This window comes from Notamacropus eugenii, chromosome 7, assembly GCF_028372415.1.
Source record: "Notamacropus eugenii isolate mMacEug1 chromosome 7, mMacEug1.pri_v2, whole genome shotgun sequence".
NCBI lineage: Eukaryota > Metazoa > Chordata > Mammalia > Diprotodontia > Macropodidae > Notamacropus > Notamacropus eugenii.
In genome coordinates, this window is record NC_092878.1 from 4,128,655 (window position 1) to 4,143,807 (window position 15,153).

Consider the following 15,153-nt stretch of genomic DNA (forward strand, 5'->3'; position numbering starts at 1 on the left):
TCACTAAGTCTAAGTCCTCCCAAGTATCTGAAGGCAGCTCTCAGTTCTGAGAAGCAAAGTAGACTGAAAGTTGGCCTTGAATTTAGGAAGACCCCGGCTTCAAGTCCCACCTCTTCCATCTGTCCTGGCTCTGTAACCCTCGGCGAGATGCCTCACTTCTCAGCGTTCTAAGCATCTCTCTGAGGTGGAAAGTGCAGAGAAGGTGCAAACCGACTTTGGTAAAGAGAGTTCCCCAGACCAGTGAACTCACAGCCCTAGTCCTTATCCTGTCACAGTCTGAAGATTTTTGTTCTTCAAGCCAAACAGTATGCAATGAACATTGGGCCCAAGAGTTAAATTCCTCTTAGGTTGGGTCCTAGTCTCGTTTTTACAGTTTAGCAGTTGTGTAAATATGGCCAAGTCCTATGTCCTTTCTGAAAATAATGGTGTCTGCCCAGTGTACTTTAAAGTGTGGGGATTTGAATAAAAACACTTTATGACCCAAAATAACCAAATTGCCGTACATGTGTAAAGTGTTATTATTCAGCCTTCCTCATGTGAAATGGTTTTCTTGCCACTTGTGGTCATGGTCATTTTCCTATGGGCATGTTCCAGTATGTCAGTATCTTCCTTAAAATATGATTCCCAGAACTGATCACTGGACTTTGAAATATGGTTTAACCAGTAGAGTTGTACTTTTAATTTAGCTTAGGATTATATTTGTTTTTCTATCAACCATATTGTGTTTCTGTTTCTTAACGAGCTTATGGTCAACTAAAACACCCAGGTCTGTTTCATATGAACTGTTGTATCGTCAAGCTGAGTCTTTTCCATTCTGTACTTTTAAAATGGTGAGCATATTAGGCACTAGGTACATATTGTTTGATTAGTAACTGAAGACTGGTATTTGCTTTTAGGTTATTCTGAAAGAGAGAGAGGAAAAGAAAGGGCGTTTCACTGTAGACCATAGTCTTCTGGGATCTGAGGAGCCAATAGAGATGCCCTTAGATTTTATTGATGATTTGCCACAGGAGATTGCCTCCCAGGAAGGTAAAGAGTTTGACTTTTTCCTTTTCTTTTTTTTGAATGGAATTGTTCATAGTACATTAGTCATTTATAGAGAAAGAGACATTATAGGTGCACGGTGGAGGCTAATTAGAGCATGTACCACGTTGGATCACCACGTTGGACCTCCACGTTTATTTACTTCGATACTGATTTCTTTGAGAATGTATATGATTTTTAATGCTTCTGAACTGTGCCGGCATACTTGGCATCGTTACTCCTCATTACATTGTATCAGGATCATCCTGTATACCTGATTTCACCATTCTCCTTTGAGAACTTCTGAGACATTAATTTATTCATTATTTCCACGAATACTGAGAATTCCTGGGCTGTTATTTAAAGACTTAGAGCTTCAGTCTCCTCATCTGCGAGATTGAGGAGAGAGAGAACGTCTTGTGTTGTTTTGTGGTTCATTGTGGATTTTTTTTTGATCTAGATCTGTGATGTCGTTGGTCTAGGAAATTCCCTTTATTAATGCTGTTCATCAACTGTTGTGCAACTTCACGTGTTAGAGAGTTGTCTGAAGCACCAAGAACTTCCATGATTTGCTCAACGGCGTGTCAGAGGCAGGACTGGGATCCAGGTCTGCCTGACGGAGGCTAGCTCTCTGTCTGCTTGGCCATGGGGCCTCTCTTGTTCACAGTTATTAGGCTTTAATGAGGTACCAGAGGTGAAAGCATTTTGAAATTTCTTCTGTACTAAGCAGATTTCAGATATTTTTAAGACGAAAAATAAATATGTAAGACGTGATCCCTATTCTCTAAAGATACTAGATTTTATTAGGGAGAACGAGAAGATGCTATGAAACATTATAGTAGGATTGGTACAAAGGAAGAAAAATTTACGTCTGATTTAACGGAGAAGGTAGTAATTAATTTAAGCCTTGATGGGTAAGTAGGTTATCAGTAGAGCTGAGGGAGTATGTGGAAATATGTAGTATTTTATTGGGGTTTTGGTCGCTGCCCTTGATTTTATATGTACCTAGAGAAATAATGACTGGCAAAAAACATGGTTTTAAGTGCAAAGGATATTTCATATCTCAAGATGAAGAAAACATAGCACCTACCTATGATGCTGAAAATAAGTAGGAATAATATGACATGTGTGTGTGTGTGAGATGTGTGAGTGGTGGGGTGTGTGTGTGTGTGTGTGTGTGTGTGTGTGTGTGTGTGTGTGTGTGTGTGTGTGTGTGTGTGTGTGTGCGCGTGTGTGTGTGTTGGTCCTTTGTTGCCAAAGAAGACCACGCCATCAGAGAAATAATGACATGACTTGCACTTGACTTTGTTTTGAGTGAGGGAGGGCTGTGCAGGTCACCAGCCCCACTTCTCCTCCAGAGCCATCTGAATCCAGTGACCAGATATTCCTCAGGATGACTGGAGATGATCCAGGATGAGGCAGTTGGGGTTAAGTGACTTGCCCAAGGTCACACAGCTAGTGAGTGTCAAGTGTCTGAGGTGAGCTTTGAACTCAAGTCCTCCTGACTCCTGCACTGGTGCTTTATCCACTGCACCACCTAGCTGCCCCATACACACACACACACACACACACACACACACACACACACACACACAGTATGAAATATGAGCAACAAAAAGGATACACACACATGATATTTCATGTACATGCACACATATCTCCACCAAATTAGATAGATTAGAACAGTGATCAGCAAACTGCAGCCATGTGCTAAATCTGGTCTGCCGCTTCTTGTTGTCCATCCCACATGTCAAGGATGTTTTTTACACTTTTGAATAAAGTCGTATTCCCTTTTTGCTGTGTTCCAGTTCCATCTGATTAGTCTTCTTTTTCCAAGTGACTGCTCGCAGTTTGCTTTCTGGTTTCACTGTCAGATCTGGACTTTGCAGCAATAAAGTCATATGTAAGAAGGTAAACATTTTTTTCTCATGGGCCATGTACCAGCTGGATTTGGCCTGTGGTCTGTGCATTAGAGAATGACTAGAATTATAGGAAAAAGAAGAGCAATAGAAAATGCCCAGAAGTTTCTAGGAAGCAAAAACCTGTAGTGTCCAATGTCTGGGCACAAAGTAAATAAACAGCAAGGTGAATTTGAGATCCTGTTGAAAGGAGGAACATTTTACTTGGTCATTATCACTGAGACTTCTGGCTGTCATATAGCCTTAGAAGGGCCTTATTTAAAAAGAGACAGGAGATGTAAAAACAGAGGTGGGGATGGAGAGGGATAAAGTAAATCCAGGAACTTGACAGGGGAAACCTCCTGGAAAGCATGATCGTTAGTGGCAGAAACGGAAGCAGTGTTCTTATTGGAGAACGCAGAAGATGAAAATAACTGAGGAATGTCTGGCATGATAGGATAGTGATGAGGGATCCCTGTTATTTAACATCTGTCAGAACATTTCCTTTCTGCCACAAGCAGTGTAGCTGATCATTTCTCAACCTGATGTCATGATAATTTCATCTTTGAAAAGACAAAAGGAAACAAAATAGGGAAATCATATTCTGGATTTGGTCCTCAGTAGCAGGGAAGAACTGGTTCATGAAGTGGAAATGATGGGAAATTTAGATGACGTATCATAGAAATTCCATCACGGAATTTGTGATAAAGAGAAAGGGGAGGCTAGGAGTCGTGTGACATGTATCTGAGTTTTGGAGAGAGCAGGTGTCAGATTGTTGTCGTGGCTTAAACTTGTATTACTTAGGAATGCATTTCTGAAGATAACTATACTGAGAAACCGTTCTGATAAGGAGCGCAGAAGGATTCTCCAAGGAGGGAGCTCAGCATGTCTTCAGTATTTTTTCCTCTTCTCCATTTACATGTTATTAGGCGCTCAGTAGGATCGCTCACCAATCACCATCACCACTCTCAGGTGAACCCCACCCTTTGGAAAAAAATGAGAACAAAGACATTCAGAAGCATGATGGTGCGGAACTGAGTCCAGAGATAGAGCTCCAAACTCTGATCTCTCTTGCTCACTTGATGTGTTTTGTTAAGTGCATCTGACAAAGGGTTTTGGGGAGATACGTGGCGTCCTTTGACCTTTCTTTTTGCCCTCATTGGGTGCTTTATGTTTTTAATCTAAAGCAAATGAACCACTTCACAAGTGTGGCACAAACTATCTAAAAGATTGTTCAAGGTTGTATCTTATTTTCCAAAGGTACAATCTTCTAGATTCAAGAAGGTCTGATTTATTCACCACATTATTAACTAGATTTCTTTTAAATGACACCTATTCACATTCATCTTTGCTTCTTCCAACCTGTAGTTTCATCTGGTTGGGAAACTCTGAGTAGGAAGTTCCTCCACGGTTGATTCCGGCAGTCTGTTGCTTGAGGTGCCTGCAGAGAAGCTAAGTGACTCAGTGATACTCATGAAACAAGCACCTATGTCAGAAGCAGCCAGTTCCTGACTTCGGTGTACAAAGCACTATGCTGACTGTTAGAGATACAACTAAACAAGTAGAGATGGTCCTTGCTTTCAGGAAGCTCACATTCCCCCATTCACGGGGGAGACAACACATGCAGAAGGTTCCAGCTGCAGATTAGATGGAAGGATGCTATGGTCCAAAGCCGATGGCATTGCATCTTCTTTAACATCACTTGTACAGAATCATTCGACAGTGCCGAGGACTTTGATAGTAAGAGTTTCCTTTCTGGGCCTTTAGTAGTTACAGCAGCCAAGGAGATGTGGGCTGCTGCACCCTCAGAAGCAGCTGCTAGCTGGCATTTCCATAGAGATCGTTTTGCGAATGAAGCCTTGGGCAGCTGGGCTGGAATAATGACTTCTAGTCTGGGAGTCGCAGTCGCTTCTGGGGCTCCTGGCCTTGCTTTCTTATTGGTCGAAGCTGGTCATCAGTTGACAATGGTGGTGGAAAGGGAGGCAACTTAAATTTTTTAGACAAGTACAGAAGCTAAAAGCAAGTGCAGGTGAACAGGACAGACCTTTAGCAATATGAAGGTTCAGATTGGACTTGGCACTGATTGCTAAGGAAAGCTAAATATGATAAAAAAAAGGATGAGAGTCTTGTTTTACTGGGAAAAAAGTAAGAGAACCAAATAAGGACAATGACTGCTGCTCTGGGTTGGGGTGAAGGTCAAGGACAGTTGAGAAGAGCACCTCTTTCTTCTCTTTCCTCTGCCAAGCAGAATCTTCTTTGGCCTGAGAAGGATAAAAGTGGTTAAGAGGGAGTTGATGCCAAACGTAGAGATGGAAACAATATGAGAGGACCTAGTGATCTTTGAGTTTATCGCCTGGCCCAGATAAAACTGTGTCCTTGGGTACTGAAAGGACTGGTAAGTATTGTTACTAAGCTCTTGCCAAAGACTTCAAAAAGATCACAGGGAACTGGAGAAATACTGCAAGTTTGCAGAAAATTTTCAAAAAAAAGGAACAGAATGAAATATCTAAGCTAAAGCCTTCTGAATTTAACTTTGAATTTTTGCAGACTTCTTCAGCATATCATTAAAGGGATAGTTTGCAAACATTAGAAAAGGATATAGTGTGTAATCATCATAACTCCCTGTGATGAGAGTTCATATGGCTTTGTCAGGAACAACACGTATCAGAGCTGACTGACTTCAGTTGTTTGTTTTACAGTGTCACTGAACTGGTCAGGCACAGAAGTACTGAGGCACTGTTTACTTAGATTTGATCAGAGCACTGGACAAAGTCTTCCAAGTTATTCTTATTTTTGCCCAATTTATTTATTTTTAGTTTTCAGCATTCACTTCCATAAGTTTTAGATTTTCTTCCTCCTTTTCCTCCCTCCCCAAGATGGCATGCAGTCTTCTATGGGGTCTGCACATACATTCCTGTCAAACACATTTTCACATTAGTCATGCTGCGTAGGAGAGTTATAACAAAGTAGAGAAATCACAAGAAAGAGAAAAACAAAAGAAAACAAAAACATTTAGGCCGCTTCACTCTGCATCAGGCTGCGTGGTTCTTTCTCTGGATGTGGGTGACATTTTCCATCAGAAGTCCTTTGGATTGTTTTAGATCCTTGCGTTGCTGAGAAGGACTAAGTTCATGAAAATCAGTCAGCACGCACTGTGGCTGTTTCTGTGAACGGTGTTCCCCCGGTTCTGCTCACTTCTCTCAGCTTCAGTTCATATATGTCTTTCCGAAGTCTGCCTGTTCATCATTTCTTATAGCTCACTCTAGTATTCTATTACATTCATATTCCCCAATTGATGGTCATCCCCTCAATTTCCAGTTTTTGGCCTCCACAAAAAGAGCTGCTGCATTTTTGGGCATGTGGGTCCTTTTCTCTCTCTCTTTATAAGCTCTTTGGGATATAGCCCTGGAGGCATTATTGCTGGATCAAAGGGTATGCACATTTTTGTAGCTCTTTGGGCATAGTTCCAAACTGCTCTCCAGAATGGTTGGATCCGCTCACAGCTCCACCAACAATGAATTAGCGTTCCAACTCTCCCACATCTTCTCCAGCATTTATCATCTCCCTGTTTTGTCATGTTAGCCAATCTGATAGGTGTGAGGTGGCACCTCAGAGTTGTTTTGATTTGCATCTCTCTAATCAGTAGTGATTTAGAGCATTTTTTCATGACTATAGATAGCTTTAATTTCTTCTGGAAACTGCCTGTTCATATCTTTTGACCATTTATCAGTTGGGGAATGACTTGTATTATAAATTTGACTCAGTTCTCTATATTTTAGAAATGAGGTCTTTATCAGAAACACTAGTTATAAAAATTCCTTCCCAGTTTTCTGGTTCCCCTCTAATCTTGGTTTCATTGACTTTGTGCAAAAACTTTTCAATTTAGTGTAATCAGAATGATCTATTTTGCATTTCATAATGTTCTCTATCTCATGTTTGGTCAAAATTCCCCCCTTCTTCATGAATCTGACAGGTAAACTATTCCTTGCTCCCCTCATTTGTTGATAGTAGTCAGCCTTTATACCTAAATTGTGTACTCATTTGGGCTTCCCTTGGGTGCGCAGCGTCAGTCGTTGGTCTGTGCCCAGTTTCTACCATCCTGTTTTCCAGTTTCCCCAGCAGTTTTCGTCATCCCAGAAGCTGGGGTCCCTGGGTTTATCCGACAGGAGAGTGCTGTAATCATTGGCTACTGTGCTCATGTTATTCTTGTTAAGGAAGATAGCAAGGTAAGGGCAGAGCAGGAATGAGCTAGCTTGGAAACTTGAGCGTCTGATTCGAAATGTGGTCATTGATGGCAGTAGTGACAATGGTTGATATTCTAATGGTGCTTTAAAGTTTGCTGAGCTCTTTGCACACTTAATTTAAGCCTCACCACAACCCTGTGAGCTGGTTATTGTTCCTCCTGTTTCACAGATGAGGACGCTGAACCTTACAGAAGTTAAGTGACTTGACCATCGTCATACAGTAAGCGTGATTTGCACTTAAGGCTCTGGTTGGAATTCTCCCTGCTACACCAGTGCTTTCTCAGGTTGCTAGCAGGTTTCCAGTGGCATGCCCTAGGGATCTTGCTTGGTTATATACTGTTTAAAATTGTATTTACTGACTTGAAATAAAGACATAGAGAACAAATTCTCAAATAGCTAAGATGCTTGAGAAAATTCGTGATCTTGACAGGTTTAAACGTTGGGTCAGATCAGATAAAGTAAAATTTAGTAGGGATAAGTATAAAGTCTTACAATTGTGTTTAAAAAGTGAATTTCACAAGTACAAAATTGAAGAAATAGCATGACTAGATAGTAGTTCATCTGAAGAAGTTCTGGAGGACTTAAGGTACTGCAAACTCAGCGCAGATGACCGTGTGATGTAGGAGCCAAAAAAGGTAATGCAGTCTTAGGCAGCATCGAGAAAGGGCTGGCTGGCATTAGGGAGGTGAGAGTGCCCTGCTCAGATCTTACCAAGGATATTATGCGCAATTCTGGGTTCCCCGTTTCTCTGTATGGTAGACAAAACTTGAAAAGGCTAACCCAGAATAGTGAATGGTTCTAGGTCATGAATGAATCCACGGCAAGTATTTGGGAAATGCTATGCATCAGGCATTGTGCTAGTTTCGTGCTAGATAAGCAGATACAAACACTGAGGCAGTCTCTGTCCTCAAGGAGCATTCTGAAAGAGGGAAACAATATGTAGGGACATGCTAGCCAAAAAGACAGGTTTTGGTCTGGTGAATCATGGGGATGATGAGTTGACCCATAGGACAGTCAGTTGGCACATTCTTTCCTGAAGAAGTGCCAGTATCATTTGGTTACAGTGCTTAGAGCAAGAGGTAGAAAGCTGGTGGTAATAGAGTTGGGGGGTATTGCACTTATAGCCTGGTTGGATGGCTGAGTGAGATGTAAGGCGTGGCCGTTATTCTTCCCAAAGATTAGTTGAAGGAATTGAGGCGATTTAGTCTGAAGAAGAGAAAACCAGCGAGGGCTATGAGTGCTATTTTCAGTGACGTGAAGGGCAGTGACATAGAAGAGGGATTATCTTGTCCTTCTGGATCCCATGACGTAGAAATGGGAGCAGTTGAGTGAAAGTTGCAAAGAGACATATTTAGGCTTGATGTAAATGAAGTCGATTTGTCCAGAAGTGGAAGGGACTCTCTCAGGGGTTAATGGATTCCCCATTGAGGCCTTTAAGCAGAGGCTGGATGGCACCTTGCTGGTTCGGTTTTTCCAGTATTCTTCATACACTGTTGCAATGCAGTGGCCTTGCTATTTCTTACATAAGACATTCCATCTCTCCACTCCTTGCCTTTTCACTGAATGTCTCTCATGCCTCGAATGCTTTCTCTCACTTGTTTACATGTCCTAGCTTCCCTGACTTCCTTCAGGACTCAGATCCAATCTTACCTTCTGGAGGAAGCCTGTCCTGGTTCCCCCTGTCCCTAAAGCCTTCCCTCTGAAGTCACCGTCCATTTGCATCGTATGTGTCTTATGTGGTCACTCCTATTAGAATGTGTTCTTCTCAAGAGCAGACACAGTGTTTTTGCCTTTCTTTGTCTCTCCAGAATTTGGCACGATGCTTGGCACATAGAAGGCACTTAACAAATGCTTGTTGACTGATCGCCCCTAAACTAGTCCAGACTTTTCCCCATGTTTGGCTTGTACCCTGAAAATGACAGCAGGGAAGTTATGATTGAATTTCATGAATTTATATTATTTGAGTTTTTAAAAGCTTTAACAGTATTTTCTTCAGTATCCTCCAGTCATTAAAAATTATCCCTGAAGATACAGAAAGAGGCAAAAAGTAGCCTCCACCTTCAAGGAGCAAACAGTCTAATGGGGGAGGCAGTGTGCAGACAAGTCTACATGAGCACGCTGTCTGCAGGATGGAAAGGCAGAGAGGAGGAGGGAGAACACTTCAGGGACGAGGGATAGCCAGAGAAAAGGCCTGGAGCCTCCTGTTCCTGAATAGCCTGGAGGCCGGTGTTACTGACTTAGAGTGTGTGATGGGGAAAGGTAGAAGAGAGCTGGATTAGAAAGGGCTTGGAAGGAGGCCACAGGGGATGGTATGTTCATTTTGTGCAATGGCTTTCCTTCAAGCATTCTTTTGAGATGTTGTCTGTGTTTAAATCAGAATGGTATGTGAAAAATGAAGAAACAGAATGAGGAGCATCATGACCTGTCCACAGTCGCATCGCTCAAGCAGGGTCAGGGACGGGGCTTCTGGGCCTGCCTCTTGAGTCCAGTCTAGCGCTTGCTCCTGTGCCACGGTTGGCTCACCCGTGCTTGTGCATGTGCACTAGATGCGCTGAACATGAAACGTGATAGGGTGATGTTCCATCAGCACTTCAGACTCAGCTTGTCTAGAACAGACATCTTACTTCTCAAACGTCTTCCAGCGTTTTTCCAGTTGGAGAGGGTCAGAGACTTCGAGGAGCCAGGAGATCATTGTTTCTCTCTTATCTTTCACACCATTTGTACTGTGCAGGACGGATGGCCAGGAGATGACAGAGTGTGAAGTGTGCTTCCACCAGGCAGCTCCTCCCCTGCTCTTGGGGGCAGAGTTCCATAGCCAGTATCTGTTAGGAACCCTGAGGGCAAGAAGTGTTTTGGTTTTTTCTTTGTATTGCAGGCATTTAATAAATTCTTATGGATTGATTCTTCACATTGAGGCTCACTCTGTATCTACGATGTCACAGTGCTGCATAGCACTGCTGCCAGATTAGTCTTTCTTTTAAAAAAAAAAAAAGGTTTTCCTCATGTCTGTCTCCTAATCACAAATCTTCCTTTAGGTTTACGGGAATAAAGTCTACATTCTCCACTCAGATTCAGGGACCTCTTCGGTTTGGCCCAGGCTCCCCTTTCCATTCTCCCACTGCTCCTTTACCTCAGCCTCTCCTGTAGCCAAACCCAGAATATGTCGGGAATGTTCCTACTTTTCGATTACCCTCTCGTGGCGTCCCCAAACTTCAACTCCTCCATTTGAATCCTGCCCTTTCTTAGAATCATGGAATCAAGTAGTAGAGTCACGAAATGTTAAGAAATAGCCTTCAGAGGCCATTTTGTCCAATCCAGAATATAAAGTTCTTGACTTCCATTCCTGACTTACTTAAAGTCACACAATTAGTGTGTAATAGTAAATAAGGACCATTATTTTCAGCATAGGTTACTACTACCTGTGGGACATAAGCTAATCCTGCCTCACATGCCGTAGAAGACATAATTTGAAATGGAAAGATGTCAATATATAAAATATATGAGAATGGAATGTATTGAGATATTCTAAGAACTGTATTGCCAACTTAGACTGAGTAGAATGTCCCTTTTCTGAGTATCTGAAACTACAATAATCTTTTCTGCCATTAAAGTTGTACAGAGATCAGGTTACTGTTTCTACCTTTTATACAGACTGTGGAAAGTGCCAGATGTTATGCAGGGTGGGACCAAGACTTTTGGGATTTCCTGTTTTAACTCCTGTGTGTGTACTTATCTCCCTTACACGACTAATCTGTGTGAGTGAGGGGAGGGGTAAGAGTTTACTGTTTTGGGTGCTTTGTACATAACTCACATAATTCAGATTTATGTAGCACTTTGATAAAGTTCTTAAAAGAGGTTGATAAAGTACTTTCCTCACAATGGCCATGTAATGTATAGGTTAGTACATATATTACTCTCCTTTTAAAAGTCAAGGTACTGAAACGGGGAGATGTTAAATGTTATAATACTAAGTAGTGTGAGAGTAGTATTCAAACCAGGGTCTCCTGACTCTGAATCCAGTGCTTTTTCTGCTTTAGCACATAACTGCCTTATTAGGTGCTTAATGTTTGTAGTTAATTGATCTGTACTCCTCCTACTACTGCTACTGTTTATTTGTGTTTGTGTGTAATACATTTTATATCATAGTACATTGTATAACAATTCTCATGGAGATGGTGGCAGAAGGGTAGAGCACTGGACTTGGAATCAGGAAGGCCTTAGACACTCACTAGCTGTGGGAACCTGGGCAGGTCACTTAAGTCCTACTTACCTCAGTTCGTCAACTGTAAAATGGGGACACATTGGAGAAAGAAATGGCGAACAGCTGCAGTATCTTTGCCAAGAAAATCGCATGGACAAGTCCATGGAGTCATGAAGAATTGGACATGACTGAATGACTGAAGAACAAAGGAGCTTCATGACATACTGGTAGAGAGCTTGATTTTAGGAAAGAGTTTTTCAGGTAGAGTGAGTTTTGATTTATTCAGTACCTACTTATAAGGCATTATGTGAGCAAATAAGGAAGACCTGGTTCCTGCCCCTTACAGCCTAGCATGGTAAGAAAACATATATACACAAACATATGACATAATAGAGTATATTTCTTTTTTTCTAATAATATTTTATTTTTTCCCAATTGCATGTAAAATTTTTTGATGTTTGTTTTTTAAAATTTTGCATTCCAAATTCTCTCCTTCTTTTCCTGTCCTCCCTCTCTGTGAAGGTAAGCAGTTTGATCTAGGTTATACATGTGTAGTCAGGCAAAATGCGTTTTCATGTTAGTCATGTTGTGAGAGAAAACATAGACCAAAAGAAAAGTGAGAAGTAGTGTACTTTGATCTGCACCCAGACTCCATTAGTTCTTTCTCTGGAGATGGAGAGCGGTGTCCTTCAGGAGTCCTTTGGAACTGTCTTGGATCTTTGTATTGGTGAGAGCAGCTGAGTCATTCCCAATTGATCACTGTACAATATTGCTACTGAATATAGTGTATGTATTCATGAATTACTTGGTGTTTTTATAACTGTAATCCATCACGTAAGAGATATAAAGGGCTGTGCTAGTTAGCTTTGGTGAAAACTTCATGGACTAAGTATAAGTACCATTTGTGCTAGACCTCGGAATGAAATGGAAAAGCTCTTCACTGAGCGCTGTGTGTCTGGCATTGAACTGAGTGCTGACAATACAGACAGAAAAGGTCTCTGTTCTCTAAGAACTTACATTCTGATTGGGGGAGACAGCACATCAGGAGGATGGCAAGGCCCCAGTGATCCCAGAGTGCATGTGGACCTTAGGCCTGGTGTCAAGGAAGATGGTAAGTCTTGGTGGGCTTCTGTTTTACAGGATAGCTCCATGCAGGTGACAGGCAGACTATTGCGGGAAGGGGTTCCCTTAACTGGTGACATACTGCTCCAAATGAGCAGATTTTAGGCTGGAGGCACTGGTAAAAGAACTTTTCCACCAGCTTAATAACCTCTATCCTGCAGCACCCTTTGATGGGTTCCGGGTGAATGGGGAGCCATTGAAGAAAAGGTAGAATTTCAAAGGACACATGGGAGAGATGTTTTCAATTATTCAAAGCTGTTAGACTTGCGACCATCACAGGGTAGTTTTTGGTAATAAGAAATAGGGGGCTAGGTCAGCTTGGTTGGAACTATAGGTGGATACATGTGGCTAGCAGAACATGAAGACCTTTAGCTGTAGTCAGATGGCATAATAGCCTGAAGCTCAACTTTGTCAAGAGTTGAAATTTATTTGAAAAACAATCGAGATGAAATAGAGCTTTGATGCAGAATTGACAAGATCAAAGCATACTTGATCGTTGACTGCCACTTTTTAGATAGAAGTGAAGAAGCTGCTGAAGAGGTAAAAGCACCAATTAGAATTTTAGGAGGACCTGCTTTTATGGTTAGAATGGAAAGGAAAGGACAGATTGATGCAGCTTCCCTTGGAGTGAGAGTAGCAAAATTTTGACATTTGACGTAGTGAGGATAACGGTGAATCGTGAGGTTTAGTCTAGGGCAGGGCTTCCTCAGTGCTTCTTAAACTGGGGGCCCTTATTTCCTGCTCCTGTTACTGTCACTGTGCAGATTCACGAAAGTGACAAAAATGGAATCAGTCAGTATTGGAAGGTGGAATTGTGAATTGGTCTGTTTTGTAAAACAATTCAGAATTCCATGAGACAAGTTACTAATCTTATCATACCCACTGTTACTAATTACATAGTATTACAGGATTATATGAGAAAAGTTATTACATGTTACATGGTTAAAATTACATTATTAATTATAGAATTACATGGAAAAAATTACTCATCTGTTCCTATGTCAAGGAGATAAAAAAGAGAAAATTGCAACAGAAACCAGGATGTCCACAACAGCACTTTTTGTGTTACCAAAGAACTGAAACAAAGCGGGTGTCCAGTAACTAGGGAATGGCTGAAGAAGCTGTGTCATATGAATGTAATGGAATACTGCTGTGCAGTTAGAAATGAGAAGCACCAGAGCTGGCAGCTGAGTCAGGAGGAGGTGAGGCGAGGTCCACCCAGCCATCTTACTTGGAAGGGCGCATGTTGTTGCATTGGTAGGAGATGCCTCGTTGGAAGTTCCTTACACTAATGAAATTGCAGATCTGGATCCCACAGAAATTATGAATATGAAGAATTCAGAGAAACATGGGAAGATTTACATGTACTAATATAGAGTGAAATAAACAGAGCCAAAACAGCAATTCTGACTGAACGCAGTAATGTAAATAAAAGAATTACTGAAAGGAAACTGAACTTTGAGTAACTGGAAAAAAAATAATGGTCTCAGAAAACAGTTGATGAAAAATATCTGTCCTCTCTGAAGAGATGTGGGATTTTAAGGACAGAAGGTTGCTTAGTTGTCAAATGAGGTCACTATATTGTCTTGTCTTGGGTTCATTGTTTTTATTTTATTACAAGGGAGATTCTTAAAATGTTAGAAGAAGAGGTGGAAGAATATACCTGCAAATGATTTATGTTAAAAAAAAAAAAAAGGCATCAATTTGATTTATTTGTTTAAAAAGAAAAAAAGAACTGAAGAACTGGTTAGTAGAAGCATAGTGAAGAAAATAAGAAATTTTCTTTTAAGCTCTGGTTAGTGCGATGTGATACCCAGTCATTTAGAATAAGGGCCAGCAAATTGTAGTTTGACCCATGAATCAAATCTGACCGTGAGCGAAGAATCGTTTTTACATTGTTAACTGTGACTAGTTAGAAATAAAGTGTGAGTTCCCCTTACTGCAGAGTTCAGATTTGGGAGTTAACCAAAAAAAGGTGAATTAAATAACCACTTGAGGGAGAAGACTAACCAGGTGGCTGCTACCATTAAGCAACTGAAACAGAGAGAACTTCATTTAAAAATGTAAAAAGCGTTCTTAGTACTTGGGCTCTCCAAAAACAGGTAGTGGGCTGGATTGGACCTGCAAGCCATAGTCTGCCAGTGCATGATCTAGAAAAATGTTCTGCTACTGTTCTAGACTGTTCTGTAACATAGATTAGATCCTGTTTGTCAGTAGAAGCTAAGATCCCGGAGGGGTTATGTATATAGCAAAGTATCCAGAACTGAATCCAGGAGGGAAGATGATGTTCAAAGTGGAATACTGTCGTTGAAAGAAAAGCCATGGGGTCAGTCAGAAAAGTGCCTCATGTAACAGCAGTGACTTAGCTTTCTGTAACTCTTTTCACATGTAGTATTTTATTCAAGAGAGCTGTAAAGAAAGGGCTTGGAAACAGGAGTCTTTGGCTGTGAGTATTGGAGTGAGTAAAGGGAGGTATGGAGGATTAAATTGCATTTTCCATTGGGTTTAGTTGTTAAGGAAAAAGAGAAAAGTGGTAGCATTAAGAAAATATGGCTCACAAAATGGGAAGGTTTGAATAAAGAGAAGAATGCTGAATGGAAGAGAAAGATTGAGATGAAGCTTTGCTGTGTCAGTTAGACAAGTGTTCAGAGGTAGAGAAGGATGG

The 15,153-nt window shown here is 41.2% G+C and overlaps 1 protein-coding gene across 7 annotated transcripts in view; it reads left to right on the forward strand.

The window, feature by feature from the left end:
* The window catches only part of SECISBP2L (SECIS binding protein 2 like), a 75,243-nt gene that overhangs the window by 33,096 nt on the left and 26,994 nt on the right, over positions 1 to 15,153 (forward strand). For all 7 annotated transcript variants that reach the window (XM_072622383.1, XM_072622382.1, XM_072622380.1 and 4 more), the window contains exon 13: positions 897 to 1,029. In XM_072622383.1, coding sequence (XP_072478484.1) covers positions 897 to 1,029 — 133 coding nt within the window. The remainder of the gene's footprint in view (positions 1 to 896; positions 1,030 to 15,153) is intronic.